The sequence below is a fragment of the Phaenicophaeus curvirostris genome, chromosome 2 (genome assembly GCF_032191515.1).
Source record: "Phaenicophaeus curvirostris isolate KB17595 chromosome 2, BPBGC_Pcur_1.0, whole genome shotgun sequence".
Taxonomy (NCBI): domain Eukaryota; kingdom Metazoa; phylum Chordata; class Aves; order Cuculiformes; family Cuculidae; genus Phaenicophaeus; species Phaenicophaeus curvirostris.
Genome location: NC_091393.1, coordinates 51,815,918 through 51,841,263, shown reverse-complemented (window position 1 = coordinate 51,841,263; position 25,346 = coordinate 51,815,918). Strand labels below are relative to the sequence as shown.

At 42.5% G+C, this 25,346-nt stretch overlaps 1 protein-coding gene across 2 annotated transcripts in view; it reads left to right on the top strand.

Annotated features, from left to right (window-relative positions):
* The first annotated feature begins 1,072 nt into the window (after positions 1–1,072).
* TMEM181 (transmembrane protein 181) overlaps positions 1,073–25,346 on the top strand; it is a 39,852-nt gene continuing 15,578 nt past the window's right edge. The window contains exons 1-6 of one of the 2 annotated variants that reach the window (XM_069852044.1): positions 1,073–1,210; positions 16,234–16,337; positions 21,330–21,385; positions 22,721–22,811; positions 23,391–23,509; positions 24,609–24,728. In XM_069852044.1, coding sequence (XP_069708145.1) covers positions 1,080–1,210; positions 16,234–16,337; positions 21,330–21,385; positions 22,721–22,811; positions 23,391–23,509; positions 24,609–24,728 — 621 coding nt within the window. In that variant the 5' untranslated portion in view covers positions 1,073–1,079. Of the gene's footprint in view, positions 1,211–10,379; positions 10,409–16,233; positions 16,338–21,329; positions 21,386–22,720; positions 22,812–23,390; positions 23,510–24,608; positions 24,729–25,346 lie in introns of those variants that run through there. The other variant, XM_069852046.1, reaches the window with a different exon arrangement.

Below are 25,346 nucleotides of genomic sequence, written 5' to 3'. Positions count from 1 at the left end.
TGGCACAGCCCAGTTCTACTGATAACAACATTACGATGCATTTTCTCACACACTGTATGTACTAAAAATACCACAGCACAATTCTACTGATAATAGCAATGTGAGAAGTTACAGACTGAACAGAACACATGGCAATGCAATATTAATCATCCATGGGTCACCTATTTTGTTTTAGGCCTGTTGATCAGGTCCTGTCACTTCAGTGTAGCAGCCACAGCTTCCCTGGGCAACCTGTGCCAGTGCCTCACATCTCATGGGGAAGAAATTCCTCCTTATGTCTAGTCTAAATGTGCCCCTCTCTGGTTTATACCCATTGCCCCTAGTCCTATCACCACAAGTCTTTGTGAACAGTCCCTCCCCAGCTTTCCTGCAGCCCTTTCAAGTACTGGAAGGTCGCTATAAGGTCCCCTCAGAGCCTTCTCTTCCCCAGGCTGAACAAGCCCGACTCCTTCAGCCCGCCCTCATATAGAAGGTGCTTCAGCCCTCTGATCATCCTTGTAGCGCTCCTCTGGACCCGTTCCAACGTTTCCATATCCTTCTTATGCTGAGGATTTCAGAACTGGACACAGGACTCCAGATGGGGTCTCACAAGAGAGGAACAGAGGGGCACAATCCCCTCCCTCGCCCTGCTGGCCACGCTTCTTTTGACGCGGCCCAGGATGCTGTCGGCCTTCTGGGCTGCGAGCGCTCACTGCCGGCTCATGCCGAGCTTCTCATCAATCAGCAGTGGGGGCGGGATTAAGGGCCCCTCCAGCTCGAACCGTTCTACGGTTCTGCTCTTATATCCCAGGCGTTTTCAGCGGGGGGGACGCGAGGCCCTCGCTCGCCGCCCGGAGGGGCCGCGGGGGGCCCGGAGGCTCCCGCCGCGCCCAGCGCCACCGCCCGGGGGCGGGGCCTGCCGGGCCGCCCCTCTCCGTGGTGCTGAAACGGCTCCCGCGCCTCCGCGGACCCTGCGCCCCTGACACCGCCCCGAGGACCCTGTCACCTCCCCTGAGCCCCTGTCACCTCCCTTGAGCCCCTGTCACCTCCCCTGGGCTCCTGCCCCTCCCCGCCGCGGCGGCCGGTAGGCGCGGGGCGGGATGGATGCGGACCTGTCGGCGCTGGGCAGCCCGCTGTGCGGCGAGGTGAAGCGCTTCTGCCGGCGGCTGCGGGAGACCTACCGGGAGATCAAGGAGGACCTGACGCCCTACAAGGATGACCGATACTACCGGTACGGGCGCGGCTCCCTCGGTGCCCCGGGAAGGAGGGGACACGGGGCTCGGGGTCCAGCACCCCTCGGTTTCTGTCCCCGTTTGCTTAGGCGGGCGATACAAGCGATGCCTCTTTGGGTCCCTCCGTGCTGCGTCTTCTCCACCGTCATAGCAGGGGAACGCGGTATGAAGCGGCATTCCCGCAATAGCACAGACTCGGCTGGGAAACTGGAGTGGTTGGCAAGAGTTGAGGTCAAAACGGACACACTCCGAGTAGGTTACACCCATCTCTTCTCTCTGCCTGGCCCTGCCTTCTCTCTCCATCACTGGTGGCTGGAGGGCATCGGTGTTTTGAGATTACACAAGGCTAGGAAGGATTGCAAAGGTTTTGGAGGGCCGGGTTATAAATTAAAAGGGTGGGGGCTTTTTTTTGGATTGGAGAAAGGGTTTGAAGAAATGGAATGGAAATTGGAGCAAATAAATTCCAGGAACGAGGCCGAGAATGAATGAATTTAGCCACACAGGCACAGGTTGGGGAATAGCAGTTATATAACATCTCTGAAAAATCATAGAATCATAGAACAGTTAGGGTTGGAAGGAACCTTCAAGATCACCCACTTCCAACCCCCCTGCCATGGGCAGGGACACCTCCCACCAGCCCAGGCTGCCCAAGGCCCCATCCAACCTGGCCTTGAACACCTCCAGGGATGGGGCAGCCACAGCTTCCCTGGGCAACCCATGCCAGTGCCTCACCCCCCCCTCATAATGAAGAAATTCTTCCTTATGTCTAGTCTAAATCTGCCCTTTTCCAATTTATACCCATTCCCCCTTGTCCTATCACTACAAGCCTTTGTGAACAGTCCCTCTCCAGCTTTCCTGCGGCCCCTTACGGTACTGGAAGATTGCTATAAGGTCTCCTTGGAGCCTCCTCTTCTCCAGGCTGAACAACCCAAACTCTCTCAGCCTGTCAATATGGGTATGGGAATTATAATGCTTAATAAAAAACCCAAAACCCTTTCAGCAAAGACATTGTCATATATGTGTGAAAAATGTAAAAGTAATTTGAGGTGTACAACAGGAACACAGTTCATAAGATATGAGGACTAAACCATCTGCTGTAGGCACTGTACTAGACCTTAGCTGGAGCTATATCCAGTTCTGGACACCACACTTCAAGGGCCTGGCAGTAGAAGAATCATAGAATCATAGAATAATTTGAGTTGGAAGGGACTTTAAAGATCATCCAGTTCCAACCCCCCTGCCATGGGCAGGGACATGTCCCACTAGATCAGACTGCCAAGAAAGCCTAGGGATGGAGTATGGACAATCAAAGGCCTATAAAACATTACTGTGGGGAAAAATTAGGGTTCTTCACCCAAAAGAAGAAACATTCAAGGTGGGGGAATAAGAGTTTCTGTAAGGAGAAACTTCATGCTTATTTGAACAAAATACTACAGAATAACTTAAGTTGTAGCAAGAAGCGTTCATACTGGACATTAAGAAAAAAGTTTGGAGTGGGAAGGATGGTAAAATACTATAGAAAGGAGTATCCAGGGAGGCTGTAGCACCTCCATCATTGGAGGTCTTTAAAAAACTCTTCACAACTGTCACAGACATAGATCTGAAAGATACTCTCCTGAGACAGAAAGGAAAATTAGGCACTTTATGAGTTCTCTTCCAGCTCTATTTTACTATGAATCTGAGCATATGTATTTCTGCTTGTTTGTGCACAGTGCCCCAGTTCTTTTGCCTGGATCATTTGACTTCAGTACACTGTATCTTTTTTTTTTTTCCCATGCAAGGGGCAGGTGGGCCGTTAGATTGAATTTGTCTCATTGTTCAGAAGAGCAAAACCTACAGAGAGACAGAGTTCATAAGCACTGCCTGACAGCTTGGCAGAGTTTCACATAACCACCATCCTGCCTGTCAAAAGAGTGGCTCCTTCTACCTAAGCATGGTGTGAGAGGCTATGGGAGGTGATAAGGGGTGATGGAAATGTACCTGTGTGCATCTGGCAGTGCAATAGTGAATATAGGCACTATAACAGAGAAAAAGGGGAAAATAGGCTTTGGATTAACAAATAAGAGGTCATGGAAGAGGCATTTATTCAGCTTTGTTTCCAGAAGAAACCCAAGCTCTCCAAGGTAAACTGTCATCAAATCCTTTTTATGATTAGAAGTGTGTATAGAGGGACTTTATGTATTGAAAAGAGAGGATGCTACTCCACAAAATCTAATGTGCTTGTAGAGTTAGTGGTAGGTGGCCCTTTCCTCAGTGAGAGTATCCCCAAGAGGTATCAGCTGCAAGTTGTCTAGAATGAAATGGAGTAATATTAGACCCGTGGCAAGGAAATAGCATTTCATGACTTAAAAATCATGCTAGTACTTCTCTGCATTCCCAAGATCTTAACCTAAGTGACCTATCATAGAATAAGTTTCCTGTTACTGCCACTATCTCTGCATACCTGCTGTTCTGGTGAATGTTTCCCTTTAGTGTTATGGGTGGATGTAGCAATGGCACCTGCTTTTTAGATTCCTGGTAAGGAGGAGGGTTTCTTGGTGCTATCGTGCATTCTGCTTACAGCCAACTCTCACTTATGGGAAAGAGAAATAGATATTTCATTCTCTTCTCTCTCTCTATCTGGTTCAGCACGCTTAGTCAGGTTATAAGTGAGCACACTTCTGGGATGTAGCCTTACTGCTATGACAGCAGAAGGAATTTTGATAATTTGAACAAGGAAATGCAGAGTGTGGCTTGTCTTTACTTCAAACCAAGGAGGTTATTTAAAATAATCACCTTAGTAAGACCAAATAATATCTTATACCAAACTAACAAAATGAAGAGATGGTAAAACCACATAAAAGCATGGTTTTCCCCTCTCACATACTGTGTTCACAAATATGCAGCTATTAACCACTGCCAGCCTTTACTCGCCGCTCCTACTGGTTGAGGAAAGATATTTGGTCATCAGCTGGTGGTTTCCTTTGCCTCCTTGGCTCTTCAGGAATGGAATGGTCTAGTTCATTAAGTGATAAGGAAGTGGGGGAGGAGGGGAAGGGAAAGAAGGTGGTGGACGTGAGCTTGCAAGGAGTTAATGTTTGTTAGGAAAAAAAATAGCTGCTACAATCACATTTGTGATTTCTATAAGGACATTCTTCTCTGAGTGTCAGCAGGAAAATTCAAAGCCGGAAAGCTTTGGGGCACAGCCGATACAGAAATGGAAAAATATTAAGCAGTCCTCTTTGCGACTGGCAAGGAAGTAACTTTTCTTGACTCAGGAGCACTAATTTTATGCTGTGGGGGTATGTGCGCTCATTCTCAGTGACAGGATTCAGTGTGAGGGGATGACCTAGCTCAGAGATGGCTGATGAAGCTGTTATCCTAAGCAACTGTGCTCTCACAACACAGATGGCTGTGTCATTTCTGATTCAGCTCTGAGGCTCTCCCAGTTTAGTGACATCTTTTGGTGATGGTTTCCTTTAAAGCATGATGCTCTTGAATGTGTGGTGCAGCATCTGCCTGTGAGCAGCCTGTTCTTTGGGTAAGGATGGCAACTAAGGGTGGCAGGCTCCTCAGCCATCTCAAGCTATGCCATCCTAACTCCATGGAGCCCCAGGATGCTCATCCACACGACACGGATGGAGGGGTGTCAGTATTAGAGAGTTTGTTCTGGCCAATGGACCAGAATAGTCTCCAAATTGTGCCTCCTGGTATACTTCCTCACAAGTAAGTGCTAGCTTACCCAGCCATCTGGGAGAGATAGAGAGAGCAGGGTTAGCCATGGCTCTGCACACTGATTAGTGCCATCTGTCTAAGTTAATAGTTCCCTTAGGCAGACATGGTGCTTTATGACATGCTTGCAAAAGAGACTTTATATGTACAGGCTAATGGGCATAATGTTAAACAACCTCATTGGTAACCCCAATACAAGGTTGGTCTGAACACAGAACACCTAAGACTAGTCTGTGGCACACCAGGAGGTGCTTGGTGTGGCAGATGAGCTCAGGGAAGGCAGGAGACTGGAAAAATGTAATGCTTTCAAATAATTCCTGGGGACTGCCAGAAAGCATATCAGCCCCTGATTTATTAGAGCAGTTTTGAGATTGTTCTAATTTATACCCCTGAAAAATTGCTCCAAACAAGCCACTTGAATGAACAGTTTCTTCTCTTGTGTCTCTCCCTCCCACTCCAATATGTTCCTTCCTCCCCTAGCATGCCTAGGAAGAGCTGATGGAGGGCTAGCAGCCAACAGCTCCCTCCACTGCACTAGGCGATTTTAAATAAACTATTAGTATGAAAAGAGCTTAGTACCAATGTTATTAATCATCTACATTTTAATCTCTTTGACATGTCATCAGTGAGATATGCAGAGCTTACCAGAAGACACCAGGCCTCACAATCAGCTGACAGTTATTTCAGTGGGAATTTCATAACTGTCCCTAGCTAACATTGAAGAGTTCAGCATGCTGAAAATGTTTTGATAGGCAAGCAAGCAATTAAAGTGCTTACCTGACAGAGAGACAAGAGCAGGATTGTTGCCAGATTGTGGTCTGACATCAGAGTTGCATAACTGTAAGTAACAACCTGGTGTTCTTGAAAAAATCAGTTTCTAGGTTAATGAACATATCCCACTTGCCAGTCAGCTTATACAGGAAAGCACAGTATTGGGACTGAATTTAGTAGTAATAGGCAGATATTAAGATAAATACCTACAATCTACCCTGCTTCAATAAGGGATGCATTTTAAATTCCTAGCATGCAATAATGTGACATTTCATACATAAAAAAGAAAAGACTGCATATAGGACATAGTGAAATGTATTATTTAACTTACAGCTTTAATTAATGCTTGATGTTGCTTATATGGATAACAGAAGAGGTAATTATGTATGATACTGATACTTCTAATTTCTCAACATCTTCTGTTAGTGCTTATAGCTCATTAAAATATAGCTAATCTTCAAAACATGTGGAAAAGTTAATTCACAGTAGTTCTGTTTCTTTGTCAAAAAGACCAGAGAATAGAGCATCATTTGACTCAGCAATGAAGAGATGCTGTTCATTTTTCTAAGGAAACCCAAGTGCCTGCATACTTTAAAGAAGGAACTTGAAGGTTGCTAGAGAGTTCTGTCATGATAAGGATACACTTCTTCCCACCTTCTTAAAATTTTTCCTAAATGCTCAAAGTGTGAGAAGCCAAGGGGTCAGCAGGACCTTGCTGGAGAATAGCAGTCAAATTCCCTTAAGGTTCATGCTGCTTTCCAGCCTAGACCCAAGCAGGACCTTCAGTGGCTTCTCCAAGCCACTGCTGGTATCTCTCTCTTAGCCTTTCAGGGCTACAGGGTCCTGGCAACTGGGGGAAGAACCCAAATGACCCCAGTGTGTAGTACGCAGTGAGGGCTAGATAGCTTGAAACAGCAGCAGGAGGAGGAGGAGACTAACACTGTAGCATTGTGATCACTTTAAGCTGCCATAAGCTGGCTCTGTGGCTGCAAGAAGCCATCCTAGCTCTCCTTCTTTATTGTTCTCTTCCTTGTCTGTCAACAAATATTCCTGTAGCTGCACAGTGACTGAGCACCTGTTCCAGCTGACTGCTTTTTTTCTGACTTTTGACTCACACCATTCCTGTGATGTGGTTCACTCCTCAACTGCACCAATGTTTGTGCTGGCAAATGTCAAAGAGCTACAGAGAGGCTGGATTTCTTCTTTGTCATTAATGCCATAGATATGAGTATAAACTGGTCATGAAACTACAGTGTAAGGGTTAACGTGGTTAGTGTAAGTAGAGTGTAAGTACCTGAGCTAGTATTCAGCCTACTTATTCATAGATTAGCCTGTCTCTTTTTGCAAGCCTCATTTACAATACATGGTCCAGTTTCTACAACAGGTGAGGCAGACAGTGTGTTCGAAATGAATTCACAAACTTTTGAAAGCTGGTAGATGGCAAAGAGAAATATGGTCACACAGCTAACTAAATGAGCTGGATTTAAAGCTCTGCCACCAACACTGGTCTCCAAGTGACTTTTGGCAAGGCCCAGTCTCTCCATGGTTCTGCTGTATACCTGTTCAGTGAGGAGAATATATTTTTGTTTTGACAGAATATGGGGAGAATAAATTCATTCATGTCGTGAGACATCTGAGTGCCAGAGGGATTGGAGCAGGCATCCAAATAGCTCAGATGTGCACAGACAAATGGCAGCAGCTGTAACTCAGCAACCACGCTTCCCAAAACACTGGAAATGGTCACAGAGGCTGTAAGCACCATTTTGTCATTTTCTGGCCAAGGAGAGCTTGTTGGAAAAGCCTGAAGTGTGCCGAAAGCTACAACCTGCGCGTCATAGTCACCTGTGACCTAATGACATCCAACTGTGGCTTTGCCATGCTCTCCTGATCTGAACAGATACAGTTTGTTGGGTTGTCCTGATAAATCGAAGCTTTTATTTTTCAATTAAAATTTATAAGTGCGATGCCTTCATCACTTGGTATTACACATTTCTCAGGACAGCCTCTTTATTAGATTACCAGATGATCATCAGTGCTATAAATCACAGTTCTAACTGATGGGATAAATACTAGCGTCAATGACTGAATCAATTCTCAGCGCATTTCTTTGGGGTTTAGTGGTGTTACACATGAGCTATGCTGGGTCCCACAGGTCCCTGATAACTACATGAGTCATCCACAGGGCAACTGAATGAAATGAATAATATTATTAATGTTAAGTACCTTTAAAAAGTAATTGCAATAAAACCACCTTACCATCTAAGTAAGCTTTATATGGAAGTATTTGATTGTTTAAGAGATCATTTTTAAATTATATGCCATCTGATCTGTCTAAATATTTCTGAGGTCATCCTGAGATGGCTTTGCCTTATGTATATGACAAACACCAAAGCCAGCAAGTTACTCTGAATTCTATCCTAGACTAGACACTACAGATTCCTCCCACATGTCTAAGTAATTGCAGTGCTGGCTTTCTATAAGCAAATATTGCAGCTATCAAAAATGAATACAAAAATATAACTTGGCAAAATCCCTAAAACTGCCTACCTTTAATAATTGCTACCCAATAGATTGGTTGACAGTCTTTGTTGCCTAGTCTCAGGACATATAGTAGGAAAGCAGAACAAACCCATACTTTATCCTGACATTTATGCAAGAATAAAATAGTGTTAGGTGTGATCTGGATGTTTTTATTAGGCAGTGTGTTTAAAGTAGTAGCTTACTCCCAGGATTTATTTTCCAGCACTTGTGAGCTAACCGAGTTCTCTATGAACATGATACATTGATCACATCCCCTGAATACTGGGAAGCTGCATTGAGGTGGCTGCAGGGATGGCATTTTCATTGCACTGAAAAAGCCATCATCATTTGATCAAGCTGGAAATAAAATCATTTGCAAAGCAGGAGGCTGTCTCTAATAGGTGCTAAACATGTGCATGTACAGCAAGATTAAGCTGCCTCAGTCTTTACACCAAAACTGGACAGGTTTAAATTGGATTCAGAACCACTTAGAATCATAAAATGGTTTGGCTTGTAAGGGACCTTAAAGATCATCCAGTTCCAATCCCCCTGTGATGGGCAGAGACACCTCCCACCAGACAAGGCTGATCAAGACCCACCCAGCCTGGCCCTGAACACCTTCAGGGATGGGGCAGCCACAGCTTCCCTGGGCAACCTGTGCCAGCGCCTCACCACCCTCATTGTGAAGAATTCCTTCCTAATGTATGATCTAAATTTTCCCCCCTACAATTTAAAGCTGTTCCTCCTCGTCCTATCTCTCCAGGCCCTTGTAAAAAAGTCCCTCTCCAGCTTTCCTGTAGCCCCTTCAGGTACTGGCAGGTCACTGTAAGGTCTCCTTGGAGTCTTCTCTTCTCCAGGCTGGACAGCCCTAACTCTCTCAGCCTGTCCTCGTAGCAGAGGGGCTCTGCGCTTCTCCAACTGGACAAGGGGGAATGGTCTCAAGCTTTGCCAGGGGAGGCTCAGGCTGGATATCAGAAAAAAAATTCACAGAAAGGGTCATTGGACACTGGAACAGGCTGCCCAGAGAGGTGGCTGAGTCACCATCCCTGGAGGTATTTAAAAGATGGGTGGGGTGCTCAGAGGCATGGTTTAGTGTTTGACAGGAATGGTTGGACTCAATGATCCTGGAGGTTTTTCCCAACCTGGTGATTCTATGAGAAGTCTGGCTGGAAAGCTGCCTGGAGGAGAAAGAGCTGGGGGTACTGGCCGACAGCTGACTGAACATGAGCCAGCAGTGTGCCCAGGTGGCCAAGAAGGCCAATGGCATCTTGGCTTGTATCAGAAACGGCGTGACGAGCAGGTCCAGGGAGGTTATTCTCCCTCCGTACTCAGCACTGGTGAGACCGCTCCTTGAGTACTGTGTTCAGTTCTGGGCCCCTCACCACAAGAAGGATGTTGAGGCTCTGGAGTGAGTCCAGAGAAGAGCAACAAAGCTGGTGAAGGGGCTGGAGAACAGGCCTTATAAGGAATGGCTGGGGGACTGGGATTGTTTAGCCTGGAGAAGAGGAGGCTGAGGGGAGACCTCATTGCTCTCTACAACTACCTGAAAGGAGGTTGTAGAGAGGAGGGTGCTGGCCTCTTCTCCCAAGTGACAGGGGACAGGACAAGAGGGAATGGCCTCAAGCTCCGCCAGGGGAGGTTCAGGCTGGACATCAGAAAGAAATTTTTCACAGGAAGGGTCATTGGGCACTGGAACAGGCTGCCCAGGTGGTTGAGTCCCCTTCCCTGGAGGTGTTTAAGGCACGGGTGGACGAGGTGCTCAGGGGCATGGTTTAGTGGCAGACAGGAAGGGTTGGACTCAATGATCCAAGGGGTCTTTTCCAACCCGGTGATGCTGTGGTTCTGTGATTCTATGAATACCCTGCTCGAACCACGCTGTCAGAGGGACATTCGGCCTGACTTCCAAAGAACGCAATTACTTAGATGAAACTAGCACACCTTTAGCTTATATCAAAAACATTCCCCTTCTCGCCATCTCAACTGCGCCTCACACCGCCCCCCGTGTCCCCTCTTGCTCCCCGTAGCGAACCCGAGGCGGTGGCTCAGGCGGGGCGGGGCGGGGCGCGCCGTGACGTCGCGCGCGCCGCGTGGCGCCCGGCTGACGCGCGCGGAAGCGGCTCGCGCCGCTGCCGGGAGAGGGCGGGAAAGGGGAGGCGGGAGGGGGGCGGTGCCTCGGGCGGGGCCGGGATGGAGCCGTGAGTGGCCGACGCGGGGATGGGGGCCGGGGTGGCGATAGCGATAGCGATAGGGGTGGCGGGGACGCCTCGCGCCGGCTGGGGTCTCGCTGGGCTGCCGGGACTCCGCGCAGCCGCCCCCCCCGCCCCGGGTCCTGGAGCGAGCGAGGGAGGGAGGAGGACGAGAAGAAGAAAGGGAGGGAGGCGGGCGGTGGGCGGGGCACTGTTGCTCCTTCAGAAAGTGGGATATTTTCCGTTTAAGCTAAAGTAGACTTAAGGTTTCGTCCAAGTTATTGCGTTCTTTGGAAGTTGGCCGGGTTGTCCCCTCGGGTAGCGTGGTTTCTTTGAAGCAGTGGTTTTTTTCCAGACATCCCGTTCGTTCTTTGAAGATGATAACGTCTTGCGTTCGGTCTGAGCTGTGCTGAACAGATGTGTCCAGGGGAGGGCTGCAAGGATGATCCGAGGGCTGGAGCACCTCCCATACGAGGACAGGCTGAGAGAGCCGGGCTTGTTCAGCCTGGAGAAGAGAAGGCTCCGAGGAGACCTTATAGTGACCTTCCAGTACCTGAAGGGGCTACAGGAAAGCTGGGGAGGGACTGTTCACAAAAGCATGTAGTGATAGGACTAGAGGGCCCGGGTATAAACCTGAGAGGGGCAGGTTTAGACTAGACATAAGGAGGAATTTCTCCACCATGAGGGCAGTGAGGCACTGGCCCAGGTTGCCCAGGGAAGCTGTGGCTGCCCCATGCCTGGGGGTGTTCAAGGCCAGGTTGGATGGGACCCTGGGCAGCCTTGTCTGGTGGAAGGTGTCCCTGCCCATGGCCGGGGGGTTGGAACTGGATGATCTTTTAAGGTGCCTTCCAACTCAAACCATTCTGTGATGTGTCCTCTGCAATCCCTTCTGCAGCCTTTCTGCATCTCAAATGCAAGGTCAGGTAGAGAGAGAGCTGGCTTCAGAGCTCCAAATTAGCAAGAGATTTGACTGTTGTGTAGTTCATAATAACATTAAAATGAGTCCCTGGAAAGTAATAGAATATGTATAAGATTTCTGGGAAAGTTTATCCATATGCATGTAGATGGGAAAGCTGTTTTTTCCCCAGCTCTTGTCTTGCTGCACAGGACTGATGGAGATCGCTCCCTCATGTTCCCCAGGCGTGATTAAAGGGTAATTGTTTTCTGAAGCTCCACGACGAGTCTCAAGAGAGTTTATTTGCTGGCATTTTTGGTATCAGCACTGATCCGGAGCTGCCCAGCCTGGGATGGAGCTTGTTTGACTGGGCCTGGGGCCAAGAAACGCCTTCCTCTGGCTGGGTGCGATAATTTAAGCTTTTCACCCATTAAGACCTGAATCTTGTCATTTGGTTTTATGTGTGTTAATTCTTGTTCACCTGAGGGTTAAATGAATGTTTCTGATGCTGCGGTTCACCAGTCAGAAAGCTGAAAGTAACTGCCCAGTTCTTTGGAGGAATGCTGTGGTTCTTCCTCTTAGGTGGTAAATACACCCCCCCTCTCCCCCTCCTATCCTTAAGCTCAGATAGTATCTATTAAGGATAAAGAAAACTTGTTTTCCTGGTTATTTTCCTGCATGGGCACGGCTGTAGTCATGAATGATGATTCAGACTTCAGTAAATAAAACAAACGAGATACTTAAAAGAACCCCAAACCCACCCCATGAACTGTTTTGTATAGACACAGGTGGCTGTAATTGTACTTGTTACAACTGTGTTACTAGTATATGTAGTACTGTTAATGTTAATTGTGTGCCTCTTTTTATGCATTCACGTGCTGCCTCATTAGTTATTAACCATGGTGGAAAACACCTGCAAGAAGAAATTCAAGGTCTTCTGAGGGGCACCAAAGCAAGCAATGTCTTTAAACCGTGAGAAAGTGCAGTATGTACAGATAGATCCAGTGCTGTAAATGTAGGTAGCATATATAATCATTTAAATTGAGGTAGGTTTGATGGTTTTATTTGGGAGAGACCCTAAAATAGAAAGCAGTAGTTGGAGGTAGAGATGTTGTAGCTAGTATGTCAAAAAGACTACTGTGCATAAAAGTGAGTTATTTCTGATTTCCGTATCAACTCTATGCTACCTACTGCTTGATCCCACTTTTGTCACAGCCTCCTACTCTGTAAAGTGAGAGTCTTAACTGAAAGCCGTCATATAAAAGGATCTGGGTTTTGTGTGGTCTTTGGTTTAGTAAAGATTGTGTTGTGCTGGCATGAGAAGTGATTTGAAGATGAAGAATAGCCTGAAAAACATTTTGCTTAACCATTTGAGCCAAAAATGTACTCACAGAACAAGATTTAACCTACCTTTGCATCTCGCATATGAATGTCTGCTGAAAGATTGCAGTTGTAACAGCTGCACGTTTCCATAGCCTGCTATATCATAGATTGCATTAGTACAGTTTTTGTTTTACTGACTGCTATTTGAGGTGTCAAAGTATAATATTTCTGTTTGTATCTCAGTGCTTTCTGCTCCCTTGCAGTTAGTTTCAGACATATCCCATTTAATTATAAAATACTTATTTCTGTCTGATTAAGGATAAAATGTAGTACAGGTGTTAAAAGCTACGTGAGAAGTCTGTAGACGCTTGGATGGCTAGCCTTGAGCTTCAGGCTACCTTGGCTGGGCTGATAAAAGCATCTTCCATTGGTAAAGCAAAGCTTGTTTGAACAGGTGCTCCCAGAGTGAAGAACATCTTTTGCTTTTCCCAGAAATTCCTTTCAAACATTTAATCCTTTATAAGGCCATTTGGATGTAAGAAAGAAGCTCTTAGTGGAGGATCATCAACTTGCAGTTAACACATATTCATAAATTTTCTATAATTCCTTTCCAAAAGGCAGATGTTAAACAATGAATGAACAGGAGGACCTTTTAATCTGCTTTTTATGACAGCTGGTGATAAGTTGAAATGGGACATTCAAAGCACACAGGAAATTCTGTTATTGCAGTGAGGAGCAGTGAAGAATATGTCATTGATTGGAGTACTATAAATTGTCATTTGCTGTCATCATAAATGCAGTTAAGGTTCAGCTGAGTTCTTATATTTGCTCTTAAAGTAAGTGTCCGTGCTGCCTGTGTGACCTGTAAAGTATTGCATACAGTCAGTGGCTTGAATGAGACTTCAGGAGTACAAGTATGAAAGAAGAAGGGAAAACACAGAGTGTGTCCGTTCTCTTTCTGGTCTCCTCTGTTTTTTAAGTGCCAGCCTGAATGTTCTTAGATAGTGTATACCTAACCGATTTTGGCTACTAGGGGTCACATCACCTGGAGAGGAGCTAGAATAGAGAGTAACTCCATGTCAGGCACGTGTTTCTTTGAAAGCTTGCTCTGGCGTAGAAGGAAACCAAGGTGATAACTGCTGATAGCTGTAAAGATGGGAGCATTGTCTGGGTGAAGTCTAGTGGCTTTCCTGTAAGGATTGTGGGGGTGAAGCTGCATTTCATGTTCGTATTAGGTACCTCGGAATGTCTACAAAAACTTGGAAAATAGGAAGCTTATCAGAAGAACCAAGGACATGTCAGAAGGATCCTGCATCAGACTGTAGTGGTTCAGTGGATGCCCACATGTTAGCTGTTAAGAACAATATGAGTGTATGTGATACTCTTGCAGTCTTCAACTATTCTTGACCCATGGGCTTTCTGATCCAGCCCTGATTTCTGGGCACCCGCCCTCAGTGGGTGCTCTTCCATGGAGCATTTGGTATCGACTTGTAGTTGATTTAGGCATGTCTACATTTCATGTACCTTTTTTATATATCAATAATTTTCTTGTTAAGATTGGTATTTTGATATCTCAAGAGAATATCCTATACATGGCATTTGCAGGCAGTCAAGAAATATCAGGTCATCTGTGAAACTGAAGGAGCCCTTGAAACAGATGGGAAAATGCACGTTATTTGGTTAGTTATTTTAGTACTAGTACAGATGTAATAGCTTTAAAGTGGCTTAAGTACATGCAGGCTGAGGTGTTAAGACATTGAGTTAAAGAAAATACTGCGATTATATCCCAGCTAAAGTGTGCAGACAAGTTCTGGTGTGAAATGCCTCTGTTAATTGACATTTTTTTAAGTCAACTTAAAATAATACTTGTCTGCGAGACTTCTGTGTGCTGATCTCTGTGACAGAGATCTGTTCCTGTTTATGATTGTGATTATTTCATGTATGATTTACTTTTTTTCTGTACACTCAGGTATTCTGACTTCTTAAGACTGGTGAAGAGTTTGTGCTCAGGATAAGGGCAGATGGCAAAGCAAGTTACATTGTGTTTGCAGATGCTGTGCCCCTGGTCCTGCACAGCCAGTTTGTGCAAGCTTGTAGCATTTACAGTTATTTGCTTGCAGTTCCCATTACTTCTGTGGGTTTTTCTTCCCTTCCCACCTCCTTTGTGTGTAAAATTAAGATTTGGGTCTTTCAAACTTTACTGTAAAGGAATAATGTAATTATTTTTGTAGTGTCTCATTTGCGATAGTTCAGTGATCTTAAAGAAAATAGAGTTTATTATTAAATACTTTTACTTGTTTAAAGTGAATTGTTTACTTTGCTTTTAAGGACTGCTAGGCATGCAGGCCTGGGTTACCTGGTTGCAGAATTCAGTCTGGGCTTATGGAAAGGTTTCCACGACCTTTTCTGCATTTCTCCATTAATGTAGTGAACCACTAAGAGCACCATTCAGCTGGTAAGAAGTATTATTCAAAGCTGAAAGGGAGCACTGTCATTGAATTCTTATGCTTTTGTTTATTTCTGTGATGGTGCTCTTCTGACTTTATTGGATAACACCCCCCCCACCACAACCATACAGCTTTCCCATGTACACTGTACAGCTTTCCATGATCATGTCTAGAAAATGAGGTAGAAAATCGACTATTAGGTGGGTCAGTTGTGGCATAACTCAAACCAAAATGTTGGCTGAATTTTGAAACGTGGTGGATTTGTCCTTTTTTGAACAGTGTATTTAACAAAACGGAAGATTAAGTAGATATATGTTATGTAGGATTAATTCTTTGATCATACTTCCCTTAAGCTAATGAAATTGGAATTGACCTGTTTCCAAGAGAATGCAGTTGGTCCTTTCAGTACTTTTTTTCCCTTCTGTTTTTCTTTAATCTGATGATAACCACCAACCAGTTGTGACAAACATCTAATTGTTCTTATGTGTACCTGTATTTTAGTGCCTAATATTAAATTCTAGTAGTTAAGTTCCTTAAGTTCAAGTTTTTACTTCTTGAGCTTTGATGGAGTTCAGACAAGAATGCAGAGCCTGAGCATGCACATCTAGTGGGTCTGGAGTTCTGCCTTACTCCTTGTTGGGGGTGATCCTGCAGGAATGAAGTGTGTGTATATGTGTGTATATATATATACACACACACACATATATATATATGTATATGTCATGTGTAGGAAACTCATGAAGGTCACGTGCAGGTAACTGAGTTGTTAGTGCCATCAATCCCTTTAGGTTAAGCTGTCATTGCAGGAGATGTTTAAATTATTAACACGTGGGCTAATAAAAAAGGTAACACTTTCTCCTTCTAAGAAATATTTTCTCTTGCACATGTCTTGGGACAATAGAAAACCTTAGCACCCTAGCATAAAGAGAATGGGCAAAATAAATACATTTTCAGGCGTGGGTGTGCGTGCACGTAAATATCTCTAATAATTCCTAATACTTATCCTTGCTCTATAAAGTAGCATTAACTTTTTTTTAGTGTTACATGTTAGCTCAGAGTGTGGTTTAGTTTTATTTGTGGAGAAATGAATGCAGTCTGTTCCTGTCCCTTCCTCCCCCTTTAGAAGAACGACTGACAGCTAATTCTGTGCTTTCTTTTCCTTCCTATAGGCTGGCACCGATGCGATTATATACTCTGTCAAAACGACATTTTGTTCTGGTCTTTGTAGTATTCTTTGTTTGTTTTGGTTTGACAGTCTTCATAGGAATAGCAGGTAAGGATGCTGTCTTTTTAAAAGATTATGGTTCTTGTATGCTTTGTCTAAACCTGTTGGTGCTTACAGATATATTTAAATGCTAATGAGCTTAATGCCCCTGAGGTATCTGAGGAAGCATTACTTCTGACTGGGAAGGAGAAGTGGTTCTTCCATCTCGTTTTTCATAGGAGTACTAGCTATACAGATTTGGCATTTGCAACTTCTTTGCAGGGGACAGTCAGTAAAGTAAAACAAAACCAGCTTCATTAGAACTAATTTTTTTCAGCAGACTGGTACATTAATTTTCTTCTTTGTATTTCAGCCTGTAAAACGGTTGTGCTAGTACTTGATTTCATGTGAGGAAGTTGATAGCTGTTTGTAAAGCCATCTAAATATCTGGATGAGAAATGCCACAGAAATATAAAATATTTTGGTAATGTAAAAATATGACCTTCTGTTGTTGAACATACGTAAGCTTAGGTCTCTGGTTTCAGAAGCCTTTGTGGGAGTCATGATGTGATCTGGGAAGATAAGCACTTAGTTCGTGGATACTTATCCTGGAGATCAGAGAGATTTGTGGAAATGTCATCAACAAAGATAGAGTGTCATTCGGTAGACAGAAAGGATGGTACCCCTCTGTCTTTCATGCCAGAAAGCTTTTCCGTGTTTAAAACGTACTTAAAAAAGTAGTCAATGTGCTATCGCTGTAGTGATATTAAGGGAATACTCTGCTGTCAGGATAGCTTTGTCAACCTTTGTCAACACAGAAGTTTAGTGAGGAGAGGGGCAGGGAGGGATTTGTGCTCATTAAGCAGCCTGCCACCCATGTAAGAATTATTTAAGGTCATTACCACCTGCTCCCACTTTACTGCTTATTTCCACATCACCCAGCATGTTCTCCTGTGCCACTCTGACACCTCTTGACCCATCTGTGGGATTGTTTCTGCCCTGCCTTCACTACCTTTAGAATGAGATGGGGCTGTCTGGGCCTGGGACTCATCCACTCCTGCCTGCCTTGGAAAGAAGCAAGGGGTTAATTAGAGGCAGCTGTTTGAGCCTTTTGTGCCAGTTCGTGCCTCGTAGGCAGTGCATTCTTCATAACAGCATTAAATAATAAAATTTGTCCGTGAAATGAAACCTTTTTTCCAGCTGTTTGGTTTATTTTGGAAGCCTAAGGTCCAAACAGACTTTAAGTTCATAAAGGTTAATCACTGATACTCCTGTCACTTGCCTAAGGATGTTGAAGGGCCACTAAAATACCATAAAAATTTACAAAAATGCATTTATATGAATGATAAAGGAGAAAAAAACCCCTTGTAATTACTTAATTCAGTGTCATTTGGCTTAAAATGTGAACCATATTTGTAGTTGTGTGTTTATACTGCCCAGTTGTAAGAAATGCAAGAAGGTGGTTACCGTAAGACTAGGCAAAAAGCAGGGCTTCTGGAAGAGAGAAGTGAGCGCTTTGTTCTTAATTGGTAGCAGAACCTGAGTGAGCTGTGTTGGTGTGTTGCATTGCATCTGCGTGCAGAGTGATCTGATGATGTGGTTGCTTTTTGGTCCCGGGGACTTGGCTGCTGTAAGCAACACTTGGTCATCTGTACCCTGCTGGGGTCCCAGGAATCGCCTGTGATACCCTTCAGGAGCTGGCATGGCTGTGGGATTCTTGTCCTTTTAAGACTGGTTTGCTGGATAGTTTTGTTGACAAACCCTGAATGCAGTTCATTATTGTCACTTCATTGTTTTTAGAAGAATGTTGTTTACCTTGGGAGGAGACCCACTGGACACTTATTGTGATGTTTCTTACGGTTTTTGTTGACAGCTCCTTGCTTCCTGTGAATGGAAGGAGCAGTGCTAACAATAGAGTGCTGCTCTCTTATTAAAGAATCATAGAATCACTAGGTTGGAAAAGACCTTTAGATCATCAAGCCCAGCGGTAACTGTCAGTTACTAAATCATATCCCTAAGCACTTCATCTACCCATCTTGTAAGCATTTCCAGGGATGGTGACTCAATCGCTTTCCTAGGCAGCCTGTTCCACTACCTGATAACTCTTTCAGTGAAGAAATCTTTCTGAATGTCCAGTCTGAACCTCCCCTAGTGCAGTTTGAGGCCATAAGGGTACAGTCTGAGCAAAACTCACCAAGCCTACTAAGTAAATGAAAAAGTGGGAGATAGATATTTTCTGTGCTGTTTGGATGTGCTGTTGCTCATATTGAACATCTCTAGCTGCAGTTTGGGAAGCCTAGCAAAAGTCTTGCTTCTTATCTGAGAAAACAAGGCACTTTAATCTGAGGTGGCTGTGGCTTTTCAGTTCTTATAACCCAAGGCAGATGCATACTTGGTTTGTTTGTTTTTTTTTCCCAAGTTACTTCCCCTTTTCTCAAAAGTCTATGTTGTCTTTAGAGTGAGTCAAATGCAAGGAAAGTGTAAGTTGCAGCACTCACTCATTTTCTGTCCCTGTGCAATTTTCCTGTTCACTACCTCAGGGTGGTTCTTTGCTTTCAGACAGGATTCTGTTAGCGGACTAAAAGAAAACCAATAACAATGTAATTTAATCACCATTTTTTAATAATATGACCATAGCATCATTTTGGTTGCTTTAAAAAGCCTTAATGTATTGCTGGATAGAGAGGAGTAGCAGGGATAGCAGTAGAACCTCATTATTTTTTTAGTTGCTGTTCTTAAAAACTGGAACTATTCTCTCTCTACTGATATTGGTTCATATCTTTGGCTAAAAGCAAACTTTTAAAAAAGACTCATTCTACTGGTTTTTGTTAAGACATAATTACTGAAATTTTTATGACTTATCAACTGTGAGCACTTACTGAAATTGAATTATGCTTCTCAAAATGAATTGTGCCTTTCAAAAATCTGCCCTGTGTGTTATGTACTTGAGAACCAAGAGGTGCAAAGATGCAGAATTGACTTTATTTTGGGTGTCTGTTAATGAAGCTGAACTGTAGTTCCACTAAGAAGCTTCGAGTGTGATGGGTGAAATTCTTAATTTTTCCATTTGAAGTCTTTAAGATGGGGGTCAATATTGTAATTAGAAAGGTTGTAGAAGCTCAGTCAATGCTGCATGCTTAGAATTGTCATGACAGCTAACCTGTAATACTTCTTGCACAGAATGATCCCATGTTGCTCATTTATAAACTTCCTTCTTTTCCATTGTTTCTCTGTAGTATCTTTGAAGTACATAGTCTGTGAAAAACTAGTTTTCTTGCATATATTTTTTAATACTAAATTTGTGGCTGAAACAACATGTTTTGAGGATTAATAAATTACATTAAATTCCCAGACTGAATATATGAGGGAAGAGACCATTTGGACCGGGAGATCTTACTGTGACTGGGTAGCCATTAGAGTGACCCAAATACAAATGAATATGCCTTGTCTCTGTCCGCACCCACTATACATCTCCTCGGTGTTTGTTCACTTGCCAGTGGGTAGATACAGACCTTTTCCTGCTTTTCCCTTTCATTTTTCTGGTTTAGTCCTTTTATGTATGTACCTGTGCATGCACGGCTACATAGTTCTGGGTATGTAGATAGATCTATGCATTCCTTTTCTCTCCTGTACCATGTGTTCTTGCACACCTAAGAATGCTAAGGGAAAACCTTGCCACTGACTGCAACTACCTTATTAGAGGATACATAGAAGATGGGGCTAGACTCTTCCCAGAGGTGCATGGTGATAAGGTGAGAGGCAACAGACACAAGCTGGAACACAAGAAATTCCAGTTAGATGTTAGGAGGTTTTTTTCTTACCATAAGGGTGGTTAAATACTGTAACAGGTTGCCCAGGGAGATTGTGGGAGTCTCTGTCCTGGGTATTCGAGACTTGACTGGATATGGCCCTGGGCAACCTGATCTAATTAAGCAAGAGAGTGGACTAGATGGTCTCTGGAGATCTCTTCTCTAACATAAATCATGATTTTATTGCTTCTAATTTGCTGCATACAGATCTAGAGGTAGGGTATGAGTGGATGGATGCAGTTGAGCAGTACATGTTAAGTGTGTGTGTCCTTATCTAGAATTATGGAGGAATGGTTGAATGAAAAGTCTGATAGTGAGCTGAACATCTCCCACTGCAACTGGACATGAATCTCCATTGCTTAAATGGATTGTCTGTTTTAGGAGAAATTGTTTATAGAACTTCTATGCAATTATGTTTGTTTATGTGATGTTACACATAATGAATTATAGCCCCAGATTTCCATAGAAAAGGAGGGGCCCAGTCTGGGTAAACTGAACTGTTCCTAAACAAACATGCAGGTACCTTGGCTTGAACAGACCACTGTGATGGAAATCCAGCATTAACCAGAAAGTACTGTTATTGTGATTGTACAAGCAAGTACACTACATGTATGTAAAAAGGTGTTAGCATTCTGCACTCAAATATAATGAAACGTGTTTGCCCTCGTACTTGAGCCTTGAGTGTGATGTGTTATGGTCACTGTGCTCTCTGTAAGTCGGGTAATGGTAGCAGTTTGTCTATAGAAACTTTATAGTGCCATTAAATATGCTGGTTTTTTCAGGTGGTTTTTGCAGCCCTTGTTAAGATTCAAGTTGCTGTAACAACAGTCCTCCTGGGACTGAGTTACTGGTTTTTCTGTAGTTACTACTTTTTCTGTAGCTGAGTACTTTCATGACTATGAGCTTACAACTTAGCTAGGGAAAAAATATACCGTATCATTTGTTTTAGTGGTTTGGAATATATGTGCGCAGCTTCTGATGTAGAGTTCTTGACTTAAAATTTACTTCCAATTTAATTGTGTCTACAAATACTGTGACAGGGAGGCTTAAAGGAAGGTTCGGGCCAAATTTATTAATGATACTGAAATCTTGAAGTGATTTAGCCTTCAGCTTAAGCATCCAAAAAGTGGCTACCTGCTTTGTAGGGAGGTATTTTGTACAGTCTTTTGAAATGCTGTATTTATGACATTACTTATCAGTAACATGCATACTTCAATACTGTTTTCTTTCTTTCTTCTTATACATTTTGTAGGTCCTAATGTAATTGAAACTTCTGTAGCACGAACCTACTTAAATAATAGTGTAAAGGTAAGAGTTAATAAACATTGTTGGATTATGTGAATGGCTTTAATTGATGTCAGTCAAGTTAAATTTCCTTCATTTATTTTAAGTATTTAGATTTTTACTGGAAAACTTATTGCCCACATGGTTTGAAATCGAACATGCTGTATAGTGCTACCACTGTGTTGTTTCATGAGTGTCCCAGCAGCAGTTTCTAGTGTCTTACTTTTGTGAGCAGATCAGGTAGAGAATTGTATTATGTTTCTGCACAGTGATTTCTGATAAAGTTAACATTTGAGTGTTGATAGGATTCCCTGGTGCGTTCATGTTGGAGATTCTTGTAGGGGATCCAGAAATAGAAGCTGAGAACATAAACTGAAAAACAATGCTCTCAGTGACAACTAATTATTACTCTCTTGTGTTCTTCCTTTCTATCAGCTGAGAAGGAGTATTTCTTTTTCTTGTTAACTGTCCACTGTCACGTGACCAAGACATGGGGTCTGGCTTCCTAATACGAACATTGCCATTGATTTCTTAAAGGTTTTAATAATTTGGTTCTCAGTTCTTGCATTTTTATTTCTGTCTAGCTCTTTGCTGTTAACCTAGTATCTAAAGTAATTTTTGGGAAAGCGCTAAAAAGGTTTTGTTGCTTTGTTTTCTTTTTTAAAGAAAACCTTTTTTAAATGGTCGTAGTGGCTGATAGGAATGCTTGGACTCGATGATCCTGGGGGTCTTTTCCAACCTAATGGTTCTGTGATTTGTAACATTTCTATTAGTTACCTGTATATATTTGGATTGGTACTGTGTTATGAATGGATTTTTTTTTAAACATGTTTTTATATCAAATAAGAAAAGTCTTTTGTGTGTGTAGGTTTTATCTGTTAATGGCATCTTCCTTGCTTTTGAAATGAGCATGGGATTTAGGAAACCTAGTGGAAAAACAGTTTTTATTTTCATAGTTAGGGGAGCAGGTCTAAAACTTTGTTAACAGATAAGGGATCATAAACCTGACTTTTGATGTAAAGTGCTAGAAATGATTGTTTATTTTCAGGCTAGTTCTCAAGGGTTTGGGGGTTTTTTTATATCTGAATTTTTTTATTTTATTGCTGCTACTTCTATGTGCCTTAAGTGGTCATACCTTTCCTTACTTCAGTGCCGTGCAAAATACGAGTGATGTTTAAACTACTTCTCTGGAAGACTTATATTTGAGCTGCTTGTTCTGTTCACACAGTGGCACATACCAAATCTTTTCCCAAAAATACTGTCACAAGCGTAGTTAACATGACTTCTATAATTGTAACAACAGATATATCATGTAACTGAATAATGCCTGGTGCTAACTTTGTGGGGTTTTTTTTACAGCTGAAGCCTTTTAATTTAAGTTCACCACCACTGTCTACTTACAATCAGCAGCTGTGGCTGACCTGCGTGGTTGAGTTGGATCAGCATGATGGTGAGGCTCTTACCTGATTCTCAGGAAATTGCTATAGCAACCTGTATATTGTATCTTTTATTTAATCTGTTACATACATGAGCCTGTTGCTTTCTGGCTATGTTTTTCCTCTGACATAGTTTCTCTCCCACCAAACCATGCTTCCCATAAAGACATGGACAGCACTGATCCTGAGAATTGGTAGCAATAGGTGTATGGGATAAGTTGTTTGTTATTTCTGTGAAAGCAGTAGTATCTAGAGAATGTGTCTTTCTTCCTTCTTTTTGTGGAGAATCAGAGGTGTAGAATGTAATGATTTTTTTCAATAAAACTTCCTTATAAATATGTGAGAAATACTGTATTAGTAATTGTTACTCTGTCAAGATTCAGTACAGGGTATTTGTGACTTACTGCCTAAATAAATAAATGAAAAGTTTTGTGTTTTTTTTAATTAAGACACTGGACCTCTATTCCAGTAAAGTATAATTGAGTAACTTAGATTAATCTTTGGATATGTATTTTAAACTATATTTGGAACTCTATTTGAGATTTCATTTCTGCATGTAGCAATAGCGTAATGGTCACTGTTTTTATTTACAGTATCCCTCAAAAAGAATATTACTATGACTGTCAAAGTTCTTGGAGTGGTGAAGGATGGAAGCACACCATATGTTAATAACCAAGTTCACAATCGGACAAGATTACTCAGTTGTGCACAAGTACGTGCCTACTTAAACAGAAATGATGCAGTACACTTTCTTTAAATCTGTTTGTGTGCATGTTAAATTACATTGCAAAAGAGAAGAATATAACTGTTAAGTACATCTCAGGAAAGACTCTGGAGTATAGTTTTATTTATAATTGCAATCTAGCTAGTATTGATAAGCGAGATAACTTGCTATCTGTCTTTTTCTATTTCCTCCTATGACTTGTGTCTATTACACCTCAAACACCACTCCTTCTTATTAGAGTAGTTGTCTCTGTCAGCAAAAACAGTGTGTGCTGCCTAAACAGATTTAGCAGCGCTGAAGGAAGGAATATTATAGTAGAGGATATGATATAGGGCTCCAGAGGAGAGAACAGTTCTTCCCTAACACATAGCAGAGTGTCTTGTTGAAATTATATGGCATCTGTGTTCTGAAAAAGCCGTATTTCTTGCCACTTGTGAATAAATATTTAAAATTTTGAGGTTATAGTATAATTTTCACTGAAATTTTTGAACTTGACATCCAGAACAGGTTTTCCAGATGCAAGTCCTTTAGGAAGGTAATAGCTAGGTTTTTGCAATAAGCAAACTGGATAAATAAAATGTTTTCTTTTTATATATAGACACATATATATAAAATCTACAGAAGTTAATGAACACTGTTCCATTAAATTTAATTGTACGCACAGCCAAGAGAGCAATATGTTTGGGTATTCTCTTTCCTCCTGTTAACTTTTAGAAATTGATTAGCACAAGATAACCCTATCTCACAATCCCATGACCTAGAGCTCGACTGGTAGAGTTACTCAGATCTGTCCTGGTGGTGCAAGAAGTTGCTTTCATCAGCTTAAGCGTAAAGGTAGCTTTGTTTACCAATTCTACCTTTGATCCTGCTGACTGACTTTATCAGTTTCTTCCGCTTTGTCTGGTATCTTTCAAGGAATTATCTGCTGGTCTTGTTTGTCTTCTTCTGATCAGATTAGTAAAGCATGTAATAAATATCATCAATATCTGACCATTTGGAAACAAATTCTCTGACCTGTACTAACTGTGCATATTCTGGAATGAATTGAAGGCTCTTACTTACTATTCTTCACTATGTGCATTCACAGAAATGCAGTGAAATCATTGTTGCTCACCTTGGCTACTTGAACTACACTCAATACAACATATTTGTTAGCTTTGAAGATCTAAATAAGTTAACATACACCATCCAGAACGTTACTTTCACAGTAAGTATAAAGTTTGATACTAGCAAAAGAAATCTCTTTAATTTCTAATGTGGAGGTCTGCTTTAACTGTAATTAAAGAGTTATCTAACTTTTGAAGATAAAGATGCATTATAATTAATTTTTCTGTCACTACTAATATCAGATCTGCTATAGTATTTGCTGTTACTAAGGGTCTAGACCAATTTTTTTAACTCTATAAGGAAAGATTTTTCTCTCAGAACTGCCAGTTCTGTTTTCTGGAACAAATAAATTTAGGCTAATTCCTGGGAGATATTTTTAACAGTAGGCAAGCTAGACTAGATCATCCAGTTTTCTCCATTTGCTTATAAACGTGTTGCCTCTCTAAAGCATGGTATCTTTTTCAGTCCTTCCAGTAGGTGTATTTGATTTAGCAAGGTTTTTCCAGACTTTACAGGAGTGTGGGCTAGAAAGATTTGACAATTTCAAAGAAAAATGAAGCTGTTTTTTTTACTGTGCTGATAAGGAAGAGAAAAATAAGTGGGCTAATAAAACAGTTCACTAGAATAATCCCTAGTGAAGCAACTAGCTCAGTTCACAGTGCTAAAGATTACTTATGAAACAGTTACATCATCAGCATGTGCTGATTGGCTCCAAAAA